Source organism: Rhinolophus hipposideros (genome assembly GCF_964194185.1).
Source record: "Rhinolophus hipposideros genome assembly, chromosome: 17".
NCBI lineage: Eukaryota > Metazoa > Chordata > Mammalia > Chiroptera > Rhinolophidae > Rhinolophus > Rhinolophus hipposideros.
In genome coordinates, this window is record NC_138063.1 from 54,000,997 (window position 1) to 54,017,659 (window position 16,663).

Sequence of the window (16,663 nt, forward strand, 5' to 3'; positions counted from 1 at the left end):
TAGCAGACCGCGTGTGAGGTGCACCGCATTCTGGTTTAATGCTTATTCAATACTATAGCTGTGTTGTTTTTTCCTCTTCTCCTGTGAAGTTACCATATTTGGGGCTGGCAGATTTTGTGTTCCTAACGGTGGAAACCCGGCGGGCCAGAAAGGGCTTCAAGAGAACTCGGAGAACGTGAACTAGAAGAATCAGCCCCGCACGCCCCCCCCTCACTTGCAGCGGGCGCTGCCGGCGCACCTCCGGCCTCAGCGCAGGCTGAGTCAGCCAAAGCAGCAGATTCCCGCATCCCTATTTTTAGCCGGCGCAGCTCGCAGGGTCAGGTGACCGCAGGCTGGCGGCAGCCGGGAGCGCCCCGCTCACGCTCCGCCCCGTCCCGCCCCGTCCCGCCCCCGCCACGCCCACGCCGCGCCGAGGGTGGAGCCGCCGCGAGCGCCTCGGTCTGGAGCCCGGAGTCGGCGCCCCGCGGCGGGCGGCCGGCGCGATGAAGATCTGGAACTCGGAACACGTGTTCGGGTGAGGTCGGGCTCCGGGCCGCTGTGGGGTCCTGGCCGGCGCCGGCTCCGGCCCCCGAGCCGCTGGGGGAGGCCAACAAAGGCCGGACCCCAGACCTGGCCCCCGCAGACCCTGCCCAGCCTGGCGCTGACCGTTCCCAGACCAGTGCCTCGGCCTCCTAAAAAGAGGCACAGGCTTTCTGTCCCTTCTAGAGGCGTCGTTGGGTAGACAGACGGTGCAGTGCCGTTGGATGGAGGCGCCGCCTGACTGACGGAGGCCGCGGTGGGAGTGCTGAGGCGCGGGGGAGGGGTCGGCCTTTCCTTTTGGGAGCCTCGGAGGGCGGAGCGGCGGGTGCACCCCGGCTGGCTGTACAGGGCGCGACCGCTGGGGCTGAGAGCGGGGCGCCCCTGGTGGGGTGGACGCGGCAGGGAGGGGCCGGAAAGGTGGCAGTGCGCACCCCTCGGCCCACCCAGAGCAGGCCTGAGATCGCCTCCACCCTGTTCTCATTTGGGGCCAGGGACACTGGGTCCTAGGGATGTTGGAGGACCGAAGAGTGGCCCGGTCTTTTGCGGAGATTTATGCAGAGCAAATGATCCCACATATGTTTTTTGAATGAACGGTCCACAGCAGCCCAGAAGCTTGGGAGAAAGCAAGATATGGAGCAAGCATGTGGGGGGGGGGGCTGTGGCATGGAATGCACTTCTGGCATGGAAGGCCTCCACGCTAGCTGGAAAACGGGGAGCAGCTTAAAAGTGCCTTCGTGACCTAAATGGTATCTTCGATTTAAGTCACCCATCAGTGACACTCTGAAATCATTCTTTAATATTTTTTAAAGGAATAAAGATTTTTAAATACCCCGATCCTACTTAGAGAAACATTTCTTTTTTGAAAAAAATATCGTTAACTCTAATTAAAAATTAATTTAAAAAAATTAAAAATTGCATGAAATGGAATTGTCACCCTTTGGCCTTTTTATGTAAAATTATAATAAAAATGTATCAAGTGATTAAAACCTCTAAATTATTTTTAATGAAATCTTTAGACTTGATAGGATCTAATTTTAGTGTCAATTTTTGTACAGCCTGCAGCGTTTCTGAACTGGGGTTCCCTGAGAGACTCAGGGAAAGCCCCAGTGAGAAGGACTCCAGACATTGTTCTCTCAGTTCTCCCAAGGATGGGACATAATTGGCACCATCTGGATGCTGAGGGGAAAAGTTAAGCCATTGCCTACTGTAGGTAGATGTCTGATCAGTGGGGCTGTTTTCTGGTGGAACAGTGGACAAGGACTACCCTAGAAGTTCGTAAAATGTTGGTTTACAAGCAGAAGTGAGTTGTCAGCTGTGAAAAGTCACTATTGATAAAATCCACCCATTTAAAGTGTACAATTCAATAACTTTTAGTAAATTTAGAGTTGTACAGCCATCATCACAGACCAGTTTTAGAAAATGTCCATCATCCTACAAAAACCCCTCATGCCCATATACAGACACTCGCCATTACCATTCCCAGCCAGAGACAACTGCTAATTGCTTTCTGTTGCTATAGATCTGTCTTTCCTGCATTATTTCATATAAATATTATCATACAATATGCATTTTTTTGTGTTTGGCTTCTTTCACTTAGCATAATTGTTTTTGAAGTCCATCCGTATGGTGGACTATATCAGTACTTCATCCATTTTGTATCTCTGACACCCTGCCAGTGCCTGGTACATAGTAGGTGCTCAGTGAGGGGCTGAGGAATCTCACAGAGATCCGACGCCCTTCCAAAATGAGGGTGGCTACCCGCCAAAAGAACTCTAATCAATCTCCAAGCTGCTGTGGACTAGACACTGATCTCCTGCCATTGATTTTCAAAGTTGAAAGCAAAAGGCCATAATGAAAATTGACAAATGTGGAGTGCAGCTGGTTGAGGACAATGTCGGTAGGCCCTTGTGGCCTCCTGGTTTCAAATGACATAGTACTATGTCGTGGCACAGCACAATGGGAAGCCCGCCTTTCCGGCTGGGCTTATTGTGGAGTTTTCTTGCTGAGTCCTTTGAAATCCCTGATTTTTTTTCTCTTTGAGGGTTATGGATACTTCTTTTTATATATGTTTGTTGTGCTATTAGATGAATATTTGGTCAAAATTAATTTGCTCTGGAAAAGCATGAAAAAATTAGACACAAAAACTTCTGATTATATCAAGATTTCTTGGTCCACAATCCCAGAGAAACCCCCCAGGGGTTTATAAAACCCTGGAGAGTAATATAAACATGCCTACAAAATGGAGAACCCTTTGGGAAAGCCATCACAATTAGCATGTGTGTTGTACCTAAGCAGGGTTTAAGATAATCTAAATAGTAATGAAAAATATAGGTCTGAAATATAAAAATATAGAAAGGGGCATTTAAAAGTTGACAGGTTTATAAATTTCATTTTCACAGCATTGATTAGGTTTCAGGTAGACCTATATAAACTTTAAGAACAAAGCCAATCCAAGTACATTTTCGTCAGAAATTCAAGGCCATACACTCCATGGATTCCACCAGCTACCAGGAAAAGTGTCTAGTTGGTAATGTCCATCTCAGAAAGTAAGGGCTTTGGAGGAGATGATGCCCTAAAGCAGGCTTGCTTCCTAGCCAGGAGCAGAGGAAAAATGCCCCTCTCCCCACCTTTTTTTTTAAATGGGAGAAATTAACATTACAGATAAGAGTTGAAGCACCTCCCCAGTGCTCTACCCCTCTCTCTCAAGATTGTGAATTGTGTATGGAGGGGTATCCTTCTGAAGGTGCATATTCCATTGGACTACATTGTGTGTTTATCCATAAACAATATGTAATATTTTTGTTGTTTTAAAATAGAAATCAATGACATCATCTTCTACAGATGTTTTGACAATTTCCCTTCTCAACGGTATGGTTTTGAGATCTGAGTGTGTTTTGTGCATATATATATATATATGTATATATATATATATATATATATATATATATATATATATATTAGCTATACAAATACTCCATTGTATAAATGTTACAATTTATCCTTTCTCTTATTCAAAGGACATTAAATTTTCCCAGTCATATTACAAACCATTCTTTAGTGATCACCTCTGTATATATTTCTGGTTCATTTAATCAAGGACCCACATAGGCCAGCAGTTCTTAAACTCTTCAGCCTCAGGACTTCTTTATACTCTTAGAAAATATTGGGAACCCCAAATACTTTTTTGTTTATATGAATTATAGCTATCAATATTTACCATATTAGAAATTAAAACTGAGATATTAAATATTTATTAATGCATTAAAATTAACAATAAACCCATTATATAACATAAATAACATTTTTTATTTAAAAAAACCCCTTTATTTCCCCCAAACCCCCAAATTAGTAAGAAGACTAGCAGTGTTTTTTAGGGTGTTTATTTTTTTTCTACTTTCTATAATGTCTCGCTTAATAAAAGATGGTTTGATAACTCATATCTACTTCTGCATGCAATGTTTTACAATCTATTGTTTTGGTTGAAGTGTATGAATAAAACCAGCTTCACATAGTATGTGAATAACACCCAGTTGGAAAAGGTATGAGTATTTTATAGTTTTTTAAAGTTACTGTGACTGTTCTTTGCTATACAACAAAACAAGTGTTAGTTGCTCAAGGTGTTTCAGTGTAAAATCTGAAACCATAATGACCCGAGTAATTGGCCTGTCCTGTGATTTGAGTGGGTCTTTCACCCATGTGTGATTTTGTGGCATCTTGCACTGGTCAGTTGGAATATATGGGTTCACCAGGTTACAGTATGGGGCAGTCATCAAGTTCATGGGAACAAATACAAGTTTTCTAAAATTCCAATTTTCACTTGCCACTCAAATTTTATTGTTGGCAACAAATACTACGTTGTTTTCCTTGAAATTATAGGCTTACTTCATTAATTTTCGAGAAAATGTCTGCCAAATACTGCAGTCTGAATAACCAAAGTTTGTCCCTGAGTTGTTTCAAGTAGAAGTGTTGCATGGACAGAAGCAGCCAGCTGGGCCCGCCACCCAAACAGCTGCCTAGCACCTCCCCAGCCTCTGTGGACTTCTGTTTGCAGCAGAAACACTCCACGCGCCCTTCCTACTGCCCTGACTCACAATATTAAAAGTTCTCGGGTCTAGATGTAACCAAATGAATAATTTTACTATTAGATTGGTGCAAAAGTAATTGCGGTTTAAAAAGTTAAAAATAATTGCAAAAACTGCAATTACTTTTGCACCAACCTTATCATGGATAGTCTTAAGAAACACTGGCATGGTTTTCCTGAGTGCACAGCAGTGAGCAGTGACCACGACTGCGGTTTGGGGCTCTGGCCTTCATTTGTGGGGAGAGGCCAGCAATTACCCACTGCTGCTTTTGCAGTGTAAATGTCAATGGGGAGAAAAGGACAAATCATGCTTTAGTAGGACTGTGAAACAGTTTTGGCCTTGCAGACCTCCCGAAAGGGCCTGGGAACCTCTGGACCACACTCAGAACCACTAGTCTGGGCCTACAGTCGCTTTGGGTAGGGTGCAGCAGCACTTTGCCTTGTCTGTGGGTACCTTCCTCTTTACTTTCTTTTTTCCTTTTAGCTTGCTAATATGGAAATTTCAAAAGTATGCAAAAGTGGAGACTAGAATAATAAGCGCTCAGTGCTCTCCCAGGTTGACAGTTGCTTTCTTGCAGCCAGTCTGGTTTCATGCATCCCCACACCCACTGCTTCTTCCTCCATCTTATTTTAAGCAAATCCCAGATATCCTATAATTTCATCCCACTTCCTGTTTTCTGACAACGTCACAGTGCATAGAGAGAAGCCTTGGTTATTCCTTCCCACTCCATAGTGTGGGACTGGAATGAATCCGCCCACCTTCCTGGCACCAGCACTGTGCTCCATGTGGCCGCCTTGCAGTGGAGTACAGAGGCCTGCCATCATGGGGAGGGGTTCCCACTCCACTGTTGCCACCACGAACCATAGCCGTGGACTGCTCCTCCTGGGGATAAACTTCAGCAATTCCTTGTGCGCCTAACTCAGGCAGCTGAGAACCCTGATAGGTGGGTCTCATCTTCTCCCCATCTCTAGGTAATCTGCACTTTCAGGGATTGTGCCACCCGATGTACACCAGCAGTTTGGGTCGTCCCATGTTCCCACATCCTCTCCAACACTTGATGTTGCCAGACTTCTCAGGTTTTGCCAATTGAATGTGTTGGACTATTTTCTTTAACCAAGAACTGTGTGATACTGACTTGCTGTACTCAAACTTTGTTATTTAAAAAATACCGTTTACCCTTTCCTTCCATTATTCTGTTGATATTAACTTTTGTGGTTATCCTTCTATAATTAGTGGAATTATTTATTACGTGAGTATTTTAATCAGGTTGTATTTAGTTTAAATCACTAGAAAGATGCAAGGTTTCTATATAAAAGAAGCATTATTGTGTGAGATATGCTTAATACAAATACTTCCTCAACTTTGACTTTTAAGTAATTTTAAAAGGCATAGCCTATTCTTAGATTGATGGTTTTTACGAGAACAACCCTTGGGAACTTGGCTTACAAGGCTCACAGCTTATTTCATTGAGAAGGCCTGCCTGTATAACTAGGACCCTTTCTGCTTTCACGTATCTCTAGATTCTCCTTCCTTCCCAAGATGACCACGTCCCTGACAGCTCTTCCTCAGAGAAGGGCTCCCTCTCTGTATCCTACAGAGTGAACAGGACCAGCCAGATCTCTGCTTCTTCATCTCTTTATGTTAAAGCCAGAACACATTAACTTAGTAACATGCTTCCATGGTTTGAAGAAGCATTTCTTTGTTAAAGAGAAGGGATTCTAGACCAGGCTCTGACAGTTTAGAGGCCATGGAATGTAATGGAAAGAACATAGGGTAGGGAGCTGGGAAACCTGGTTCTAGTCTGGACTCTGTTGCTAACGTTTTGACCTGGGACGAGAGTTTTGTGAGGATGAAGTAGATTAACAGTCAATAAATTATACTATTTTAAAAGGACATCAAATATGGAACAAGAACATTCAATATGTTCATAACCTTTGATATTTGAGTTAGTAATTCCATTTCTAGGAATTTACCCTAAGGAAAAACTAGGTTTGTTGAGACTAGTGTACATACATGTTTCACTACTGTCTTTATTTTACAGTGCAAAATTGGAAGCAATCTAAATAACCTACCATTGGGGAATGGTTAAATATAAATATTCACAGGATGACCTAGTGTGCTGCTATTTATAATCACATTGCTGAAAATAGCTTTCATGTAGGAAAATGTTCATCATCAGTTAAATATAAAAAGCAGATGATAAGTTCATATATTGAGCATGATCCCAGTTTAATTTTTTTAGAGTGTGTGCACACGTGTGTGTGTGTGTGTCTAGTTCTTGAGTGTGGACTGTGTCTACACATGCTATTTAAATGTGCCTGTGTACATCTGGAAAAATGATAGTGTCATCGAGACATCTTTGCAGGGCCTCAGATGCTTCCTAGGAGCACATACATCCTGAAGGAAGAATTAGGACAGTAAGCTCTGTTGGGGAAGGTTTACCCTAAAGACACCATGATGGCACCTGACTTGGCTCCCACCAGACTTGTGTCTGAGGTTTTGAGCCTAAACAAGCACTGAGCTGGGGAAAGTAGTGAGGCAACGAGTACCTAGTTTGGGACCTCTGATGACAGGAAACAAAACAGGGATACAAGTATCCACCTCTTCACCTCAAGGGCTCAGGGCCAGTGAAGGAGCCAGGAGAAGCCTCAGGGAGAGCACAGAACACCCTTGGGGACTCCTACACAAACTGGAAAAGTGGAAAATCTTTGGAAAGGTGGTATTCTGGGTGACTTTATTTCTCCATGCCTTTCTTTTTTCAGAATTTGAAAAGAAGAAACCTTTCTTTCTCTTTTCAGAATTTGAACCCATATTTTTTATAACCAGAAAAAATATGTGGCCACTTCAAGTCATGTACCACTTAGAAATTGAAACAAAGTAGTTGCTTCTTCATATTGCATCAGTAGCTGGGAGCAATGGCCTGTTCTAGATATGCACAAGGCAGGTGTGTTTTTCTGTGAGAACAGTGTCGAGCTGCCAGGTGTTGAGGTGGTCAATTAGGACAAGGAGCCCAAGTTGAAGTCATACCCAAACCTTCATTCACTGCAACAGTGTAAGCAAGAGGCAAAAATGGTGCCAACTTCCCAGTGTTCCACCCCCTCCATGGAACAGCACAGGGTGACAGGCAGGGGATGGGGAGAATTGTCTCACTGCCCAAAAGTCCCAAACTGAAGCCTTCTGCCTCTGTATGGACTGGAGGAAGGGCAGAAGGAGAAGTACTGGGACAGAAAAGTGCTGAGCCAGAGGGAAGGAAAGTGCCTCGGCCAAGGGCCCCCAGGGATGAGGCCTCTGAGTGGAGACTCCTGGGCTAGGAATGCAGACCTGGTGAGCATAGCCGCCAGGGGCCTGAGGCCTTGTCTTTGCACCAGCTCCCCACTGAGGCCTGGTGGCAGAGCCTTCTGATGGCCCCTGGTCAGTCCCAAAGGATCACAGGATCCAGGATTTGGGTCTGGGGCCTGACTCCTCAGATGTATTTGTTTGAATATACCTTTAATTAAAACCAAAAGAAAAACATTTAATAACAGCAAACAATGATTTTCATTTCACTCTGTGGCACACAGCATCTCTTGCACCCAGTGCCACTCTGGCATACTTTACAAACCGTAGGAATTGTCTACTTATGCTGGGTGATTATATTTTTCCTGCCAGCCACCCATGGGACACAGTCATCAAGGCTGCTATGAGGAAGTACCCGAATCCGATGAACCCGTGTGTCATGGGAGTCGATGTGCTTGAGCGCAGTGTGGACTGCCGTGGCCGGCTACACAGCCACCGCCTCCTCAGCACCGAGTGGGGGCTGCCCGGCCTCGTAAAAGCGGTGAGCCCACAGCTGCTTGCCCCAGTGGTACCCGCACAACCACTGCTGATACCTGCTTCACCCGGCTACACCTGCGTGGCCGTGGCTACACCTGCATTGCTCCCCCGATCGCCCTAGCTACACCTGCTTTGCCCTGGCTGGCACCCATCTGCAGGAAATGAAAGCCTTCACTTAGAGTGCCCACCTGGTATCTCTGGGAAGCCCAATAGATGGTTTGTTCCTCAGTAAACTTCCTTTAACTGTTCATTTCCGACATGTGACAAGGGTCCCCCACCCTCAGCCCACGCCACCACAGAATCCTCTCTTCATCACGCCAGTCTTGTATCCATTTGCTTGCGCTGCCATAATAAAACACCACAGGGTCGGGGGCTTTAACCACAAGCCTTTGTTTCCTCTCTGGAAGTCCGAGAGCAAGGTGCCGGCAGGGTGGTTTCCTCTGAAGGCTGCGAGGGAAGAGTCTGTTCCAGCCACTCCTTGGCTTGCAGATGGCTGCCCTCTCACGGCCTCACGTGGTCGTCCCTGCTGTCAACTCCAGACCTCGGCATGGTGCCCTCCCTCCCTCCCCGGCTGTGCCACTGGCAAAGGGGCCTTCCCTGCACTCTTGCCCCAGCCCCGTTTTAATAAATGCTCCAAAGCATTTGTTCCTGTCATATACTGTACTTGAATTTATTCATTTAATGTCTGTCCCACCTGCTAGAACAGAAGCACCAGAAGTTGCTGCGCAGGGCCTGTCCATCACTGAATCCCCAGCTGTGTAGATACAGGAGTTAGTAAATGGTATTTTCTGTCTCATGCTACAAAATGAAGTTTTAACACAATCACTATGCTAGTTTTGCTTTGTTTTTTAGATTTTGGGAACCAGTAGGACTTTGACATACATCAAAGAACATTCTGTTGTGGATCCAGTGGAAAAGAAAATGGAACTTTGTTCCACCAATGTAAGCAATGGCCTAAGATGAGAAAGGGACTTGGTATTTTGTGGTGATAGTGTGTAATGTCTAAGTGATCTTTTTTTATTTTCTTAGAAAGACTGAACTTATTTGGTAGTATTTACTTACCTTTTTATTCCAGTATAATAAATAAATGTATACCAAAATGCACATAATGATAAATTTCTCAAACTGAACACACCTATGTAACCAGCAGACAGATTAGGAGCCAGAATGTGACCATTGGGTGTTTTTCCAGTCCCCCCCCCCCACACACACACAAGATAACTGCTATCCTGATTTGCAACAGCAGAGATGATTTTTAGCAGTAGTTTTATTTTTCTTTGGATTTAGCAACTTTAAAAGTGACTTTCCTCCTTTACTCCCCTCTCACTTCTCTCAATCAAAAAACATATTGGCCTAATGCACATTCAAAGAACAGGCTGGAGAGAATGCATGGGCTAGGAACAGGGTGTATTTTATAAAATTTCCCTCTGTGGATTGTGGCACCGTGTGCTGGAAGGTTAGGTTTGGAACTACTTACAGTCCTTGGCATACCATCTTCAACTTTTGCCAATGGCCCCCTTCCCTTATCCCAGGCAGACCTTCTGCTGTCAAGTCACCGGGAGCCTGGCAGGTGTCCCCGCCATCAACCATTCCTGACAATTTATGTATTCTGTTCTCTCTCCTCTCCTTGGAAAATTCTACTTTGTCCTTCAGGAAAGCTTACTTGTCAGTAAAGAGGAATAGTTCATACTACAGTAAGGTCTAGTGGCAAGGAAATAGGGCTTGGAGTAGGACACATGTGAACCTATATCCTGAAATTATCACTATATGGTTGTACGACTGGATATGTTACTTATTAACCTTTTCTGAGTCTCATATTCCTTGTCTTAAAAATAAAACTCATAGCATTGTTATGAGGATCAATGAAAGGAAATAAGGTTTATAAAATACAGTGCCTAACATAGAAACATTGCACATAAAATGATAACAGCTAATCGGAGTTTAATCATTAATGTTGTTAAATATTTCCACACATTGTAATAAGTGTAGCTAATAAGACTCTTTTGATTACTCTGCGCTCAATAGGAGGAAAGAGATTTCCGGGCTAACCACTTAGCCGGAACAGTGAAGCCAGGGGGAGGATTTCAGTGAGAGATTATTACATGAGCAAAAGATAAATGCTTTAAGTTTATCATTGATGGAAGATTATATTGCTTTTGACCACTTAAACTTTTTTTAAAAATGGTCTTATATTGGAATTGGCTCTTTGCTAAAAGAGTAAATTGAGTTAAACAAAGATAAAATTCTAGAGCTCCATTGGCCAATGTGGCAACCACGTGTGGCTATTCCATTTAAATTAATTAGGATTATGTAAAATAAAAAGCTCCTCAGTCACTCTAGCCACATTTCAAGTGTTCATTAGGCACACCTGTTAAGTGGCTTCCACAATGGACAGCACAGATATAGGACATTTCTTTTATCAGAGAAAATTCTGTGGGACAGTGTTATTTTAAATAGGTTTTAATGGAAAAGATTAAAAATGTACCCAAGGGGCTAGCACTGGAGGAGGTAAGATCTATACCAACTTGCTCTCCAGTCTGTGTAGATTCAGGGCTCTGCCCTGTGAAACCCCAGGACACAGTATCCCAAGCCAGGGTCTGCCCCTGGTGGGGGAGAAGCTTCTTGCTTGTTTACCTGCATGCTAACCCAGCAATATTTTGTCCTTTTCTGCTGAGGGTTTGGCAGTTTGAGAGAACAGGTTTTCCCATTATCTGAAAATAGAGCATGCCTATGAAACTTTTTGTAAGCCTAAAGGGTATAAAGCGAAGAAGCAATTACCTTAGGACACACCTTGCTAACCGGTACACAGAGTAAATGGAGATAAAGCACAGCTGTGGTGGCTGAGATGCGGAGTGTAGTTCCCGGGAAGGAGATTGGCAGGGCCACGCCCACTGCTTGGGGTGCATGCTGCCCCTAGAACGACTCTGCAAAACAAACCCTGAACGCTATTTTAGCTTTTCATGTTTTTTTTTCATAAAAGCAAAGATCCTCTTCGGATTTCTTTTGGTTAGCAAAAATGGGGATGAATGTAGGTCAATCCTAAAAGCAGTGGCATATGTGAACTTTCAAAAAGTGAGGGATACCTGTCCCTTGAAGGCAGGCCCAGCTCAGGCTTGGGTGGGGTGTGGAGAGAGGGCAGGTGACAGTCAACAGGAGCAGCAGCCAGGTGGCAGTGTCCCTGTTAATGTGGTGGTGCCTCCTGAACCTACGAATTTCTTATGTTCTGGCTCCCGTTAGCGCTGTTTGGGGTTGGAAGAGTATGGGCAGATGGTTTGGGAAGAAATGCAAGCGAAGTAGAATATAAAGCCATTGTTTCTGTTTTTAAGATCACACTCACAAACTTGGTGTCGGTGAATGAGAGGTTGGTGTACACACCCCATCCAGAGAACCCTGAAATGTACGTCATCTTCCGCTGGCACTGACACGGTGAACTCCAAGGTCAGGTGGGGTGGAGCCTCCCCCCTCAGGGCTGCTCAGCCCTTTTCTTCTTGCTCTTCTGTAGGACTGTGCTCACACAAGAAGCCATCATCACTGTGAAGAGGATCAGCCTTGGCAGCTATCTGGAAAGTTTAATGGCCAACACAATCTCATCCAACGCAAAGAAGGTATGGATGTTAGTCTGAGCGCTATGTGTGCTCTAGCTGTTAAGTGCCAGAATAAGGGGGTGAAATTTCTCGTCCCATAAATCCTGAGTGCTGGGCTCTCTGTCTAGCTGAGCTCGTAATGCCACAGCATGTTCCACGATTACATTACAAACCTGTGGCAAGAGAGACTGGCCTCTCTGAAGGGAAAGTGTGGGGTAAACCTGGCAGAGGCAACTACCACTTCAAAGAGCTGAAATATCGTAGGCGCAGTGAACAAAACAAACCCCACACATCAAAAAGTTGTGCTTACATTGTCAGGCAGTATATTTGGGATTTTCAGTAGTTTCCTATTTGAGAGGCGTTATGTGGCTTCAGGCGAATGTCTCCATTTGCGAAGTTTCCCTGGAGTGGCTGCCACCTTTGCGTCTCCCCTCTGGCAGGATTGGGGAATGAGCGTGATGGAGGTGAGAGGAGAAAGGATGGACCCAGGAGGCCATCCTCCCTGGAGTCCCTGGGGGAGGGCTGAGCCTCAGTGAGGCAGAGACGGTACGCAGAGTCCAGGATGCCCTGCACTCCGGCAGAGTTGATGGAGACAGCTTGGATGTGTGGAAGTTCAAGGTAACGCCACTTGCCAGAGCAGGGCCTTGGCGTTACTGTAGCTTACCTCACAGGCTCGCAGCTTCCCAGGCTGTCATACTTCACCACCACCCCTGACGCTTCCCCTCTCCCTTTCTCTCCTGGTTTTTAATTTTTTTTTGTCTGTTTGGTTTTGTTTTTGGTCAGAAATGAGTCTTCACTTTTGAGATGTTCGATGCTGTCTAAGCTGTACTTCCTACGATGCTTGAGTCACAATTTAATGGAAAACCACTTATGGCTTGCCTTTAGTCTAGTCATTAATAGAGAGCCATTCTGTCCCATTTTTAAGAAAAATCCAGATTTGAGAAACATATACAGTAGCTTAGCTCAGTTCAGGGAAGGTGGGGGAACCAAGGTGCCTGACGCTGCACACATCGTGTCCCCACTACGAGCCCTCCTGGAAGGAGACAGAATCTTACTGACCTTTGTGTGTCAAGGGTCTGGCTTAGGCAGGAGCATTAATTGTTTTTGAAAAAAATATTATAGGAGTAAGTGAATAGTAGGTGAGGCCAAAGGCATGTCAGAGCTTTTATGAGAAAAGTCAGGGTAAACTCAGTGTGGCCAACTCACTCTTTTATTCACTTATCTTAGGGGTTGCTGTGTTGAAGGCCTGATGTGGAATCACTGCCTTATCCTAGCTCTAGTTACCGTCTGACAGCATCCCTGGTCAGCTGGGGAGATGCTGGTGACCTGAGGGTGGGCACAAGACATGACTATGAAGAGGCAGCTCATCCAGGGATCCAGGAGCTGAGCTTAAGGACAGCACATGGAGGGGCCATGCGGGTGGCTGCTGCTTCCCGCTGTCCTGCATTCAGGCGGTGATGGTAGATAAAGGGTGCCAACCTCGTGCGAGAATTTTAGGCAGAATAACATACCACCTTATTTCTGAGCTGAGAAACTGCCTGCTTACACTGAAAGGTTGCTCACAAATAGTTACTGCTGTGTCTTCTTTAAAACTGCAGCACTTTTCTTCTGTTGTTTAAATTACAGGCTTGCAGCTTCCATCTGTAGTGAGAGGCAGATTTCTTACACCATGTTGAAATCTTTCTGTGTTGCTCCAGGGATGGGCTGCTATTGAGTGGATAATTGAAAATTCTGAAAGCGCCGTGAGCTAACGGGGTCTGCACCCGCATCTTGTGATGAACGGTGGGAACTACAGTATTTTTTAACCCAGTAGAGAATTTAGCAACTTGCTAACAATGTGTACGGTGTGAAGTGCTGGAAGGATGTTTCTGTGATAGAGCTGCATGCGGGTCTCTAGCCCTATGCTCCATAGTGTCCTCGGTAGTGAGAAAAACCATTAGGTTCCTCTTCCTAATTCATCTCCTTGTTTCATGGCAGGAAATCTGAACACTTGTTATCTTGTCTCTAAGAAAGTACTTGGTTACATTTCCTGCAACTTGTGCATAGTAAAGAGGCTTTCATTAGCAGGGCCGGCCGGCGTTAAAAGCTGAGCTAATGAGAGCATTTTTTAATTTGGGTAGGACTTGAACATTTGCCATGTTCTTTTAAAGACTACTCTGTGCCCTTGTGGCATCATGGCAGTGAGGAGAAAGTCTGCACACCTCCTCACTTACTGTAAGCCAGCACCCAGTCATGCGGCTGCCACTGGCCGTTTCCTTTTAGTGGCAAAAGCCGTTTTTAGCATCTCCTTGAGCTTCACAAATATCCCTTGGTTTCTTAGGTCAGCAGTGGCTGGACTGTCAGAACTGATTTGATATTAATTGATCAGCAGTCATCTTCATACCTCATAAGAAAGTCAAAGGTTCCTGCTGCCCTCCCTTTACGGAATCCTTACACTCCTGCCTTGAAACTCCTCACCCTGTTGGCTTTCTGCACTGTGCTGCTCTGGGCCCTGCTTCCCACGGTCAGTCTGTCTGCGTGTCTGCAGCATCTGTGTGCACGTTTGGTGCCCCAATCAGCAAATGAGCGCTGTGTGGTTCAGACTTCTTTAAGAACTTCTTCCTGATTTTGCTTAAGTCACTGAAACCTAGGTTTGCCAGACACCTTCACCTCGAACCCAAGGTTGTGGTCTGCTGCTGGGTCGCCTTTCTTCATGGATGCACTAAGTGACCACATGTAGAGAGCCTGCCTGCGGGGCGAGCATGGTCAGTGTGGGCAGTGTGGTGTGTGTGATGGTGTCACTTTGAATTGTACACTCTGTCACATTCTATTTCCTCATACAGTAGAGCTAAACTTCCTCAATCTTGTTTTTTAAAACTTCTTCAATCTTTAATCAGATGCCTCACCCAAAAAAAATCAAAGAGGAAAGGAAAGAAAGGAAGAAAGAAGTGAGTTCTGAATCCGACTCACCGGCTCAGTCTGGGAGAGGTGTGGAATCTGCTGGAGTCTGCCACCTGCCTGCTCACAACCTCCACCTGGCTCCCCATCGTGACCTCACCAGACAGGACGTCCCGCCGAGGCATAAGCAGAGTTCTCCTGGTTGCTGAGTGAGACCGAGAGGAAGAAGACCTCTAACAGGTGGAGGACAAGGGCCATGAGACCGCCACTCTGATATTCCCTGACTGCTGAGCCAGGGTCCCAGGAGCCGGCCCTACCCACAGCCCAGCTGCCCCCGTCAGCATTTAGTTGGATTGTTCTTGTGCCTTTGTCTATTTTCTCCTTAGCAACAGCTCCCAGATCTTTCTTGCCAACTCTTGGGATCTCACTAAATAGCTTTTCTCTTTTTCAAATCACTCCCCGTTTCCCTCACATGCCCCTTAGTTGACAGTCTTCACCGCCAGTCTCTTCACACATATCTAACTACCATCTGTCACTTCAGATGGTGTCACCATGCACCTTTCTGTTCCCCTCATCACTGTGCACACTAGAGTAGGGGCGTCCATCCCCGATGGTGACATGTGTGTTTGACAGTACCGTGAGCTCTCTAATCAGAGACAGAATTGGTCAGGAGAGCAAAGCATTCTGTCCTTGGCCTGCAACTAACTAGTCTGTCCTGCTATACTGGGACCAGCGACCCCAAGTGCTGAAGGCCTGTGTTGCTTCTCATCATTCAATGTGTCCACAGGGAGAGCCACTGTTATAATATAGCAGTAACACTGCTTGTGATTTTAAGCACTCTGCTTATCAGCTTCAAGGTATTTCTAGTTGGGAGTTTTAATTTTCCCATTTTCAAAAGTAAAATGTAAAACCTTTTTCAGTATGTTTCAAATTATAAAAATTTTAGAGAAGGCCTCCTTCATAAATAGAACTGTGTTTCACTATGTTTCTTTAGATAATGCTTTTTGTTTGATAATAGTATTTCCAGTTGAAAATGAAATTACATTCATTTTTATCAGACTATTTTAATTGGTATCAATTAAAACTAGATTTGTATGAATTTAAGATGTTAATTATAATCACCAGTAAGAAAATAACTAAAAAGATATACAAAAAAGGAAACCAACGGGGAATCAAAATGGTATACTACAAAAACAATGAATCAAACACAACAGAAGGCAATGTGGAAAGAATTCAGGTACAAAAGGCAATGAAATTTATATAAAACAAATAACAAGATGTAAGAAGTCAGTGCTTCTTTAGGAGTAATTACTTTAAAGGTAAATGGATTAAATTCACAAATTAAAAGAAAAAAGTTTGGCAGAATGGATGATAAAACATGATCCTACTATGTATACTGTCTATGAAAGATTGACTTTAGATGCAAAGACACAAATAGTTTGAATGTGAAAGGAGGGAAAAAGATATTCCATGCAAATGGTAACCAAAAGACAGCTGGGTGGCCATACTAATACCAGAAGAAAAAGTAGACTTTAAGTCAAAAATTGTTATAAGAGGGGGTGTCTGGTTAGCTCAGTTGGTTAGAGCAAGGTGCTAATAACACCAAAATTGCCGGTATGATCCCTGCATGGGCCACTGTAAGCTGCACCCTCCTTAAAAAAAAAAATTGTTATAAGAGTCATCAAGAATATGAAAGTTATAACCATAGACACACCAAACTATAGAACACCATAGTATATAAAGTAAACTTTAGCAGAACTAAAGGTGGAAATAGACAATGCTACAATA

General features: G+C 44.5%; 1 protein-coding gene across 3 annotated transcripts; it reads left to right on the forward strand.

The window, feature by feature from the left end:
• The first annotated feature begins 379 nt into the window (after positions 1-379).
• Positions 380-15,845, forward strand: PRELID3A (PRELI domain containing 3A). Of its 3 annotated transcripts, none has more exons than XR_013995260.1 (7): positions 380-514; positions 8,250-8,418; positions 9,267-9,356; positions 11,741-11,811; positions 11,917-12,019; positions 13,625-13,780; positions 14,875-15,845. XR_013995260.1 is itself a non-coding variant. In XM_081078395.1 (7 exons), exons 1-6 carry the CDS (start codon positions 483-485, stop codon positions 13,747-13,749), a joined length of 519 nt encoding a protein of 172 aa, XP_080934521.1. In that variant the 5' UTR covers positions 380-482; the 3' UTR covers positions 13,750-13,780; positions 14,875-15,845. The 3 variants fall into 3 exon arrangements, 1 of the variants encoding a protein (XP_080934521.1); XM_081078395.1 differs by having other exon boundaries at positions 13,696-13,780; XR_013995261.1 differs by lacking the exon at positions 11,741-11,811.
• Positions 15,846-16,663: the final 818 nt, after the last annotated feature.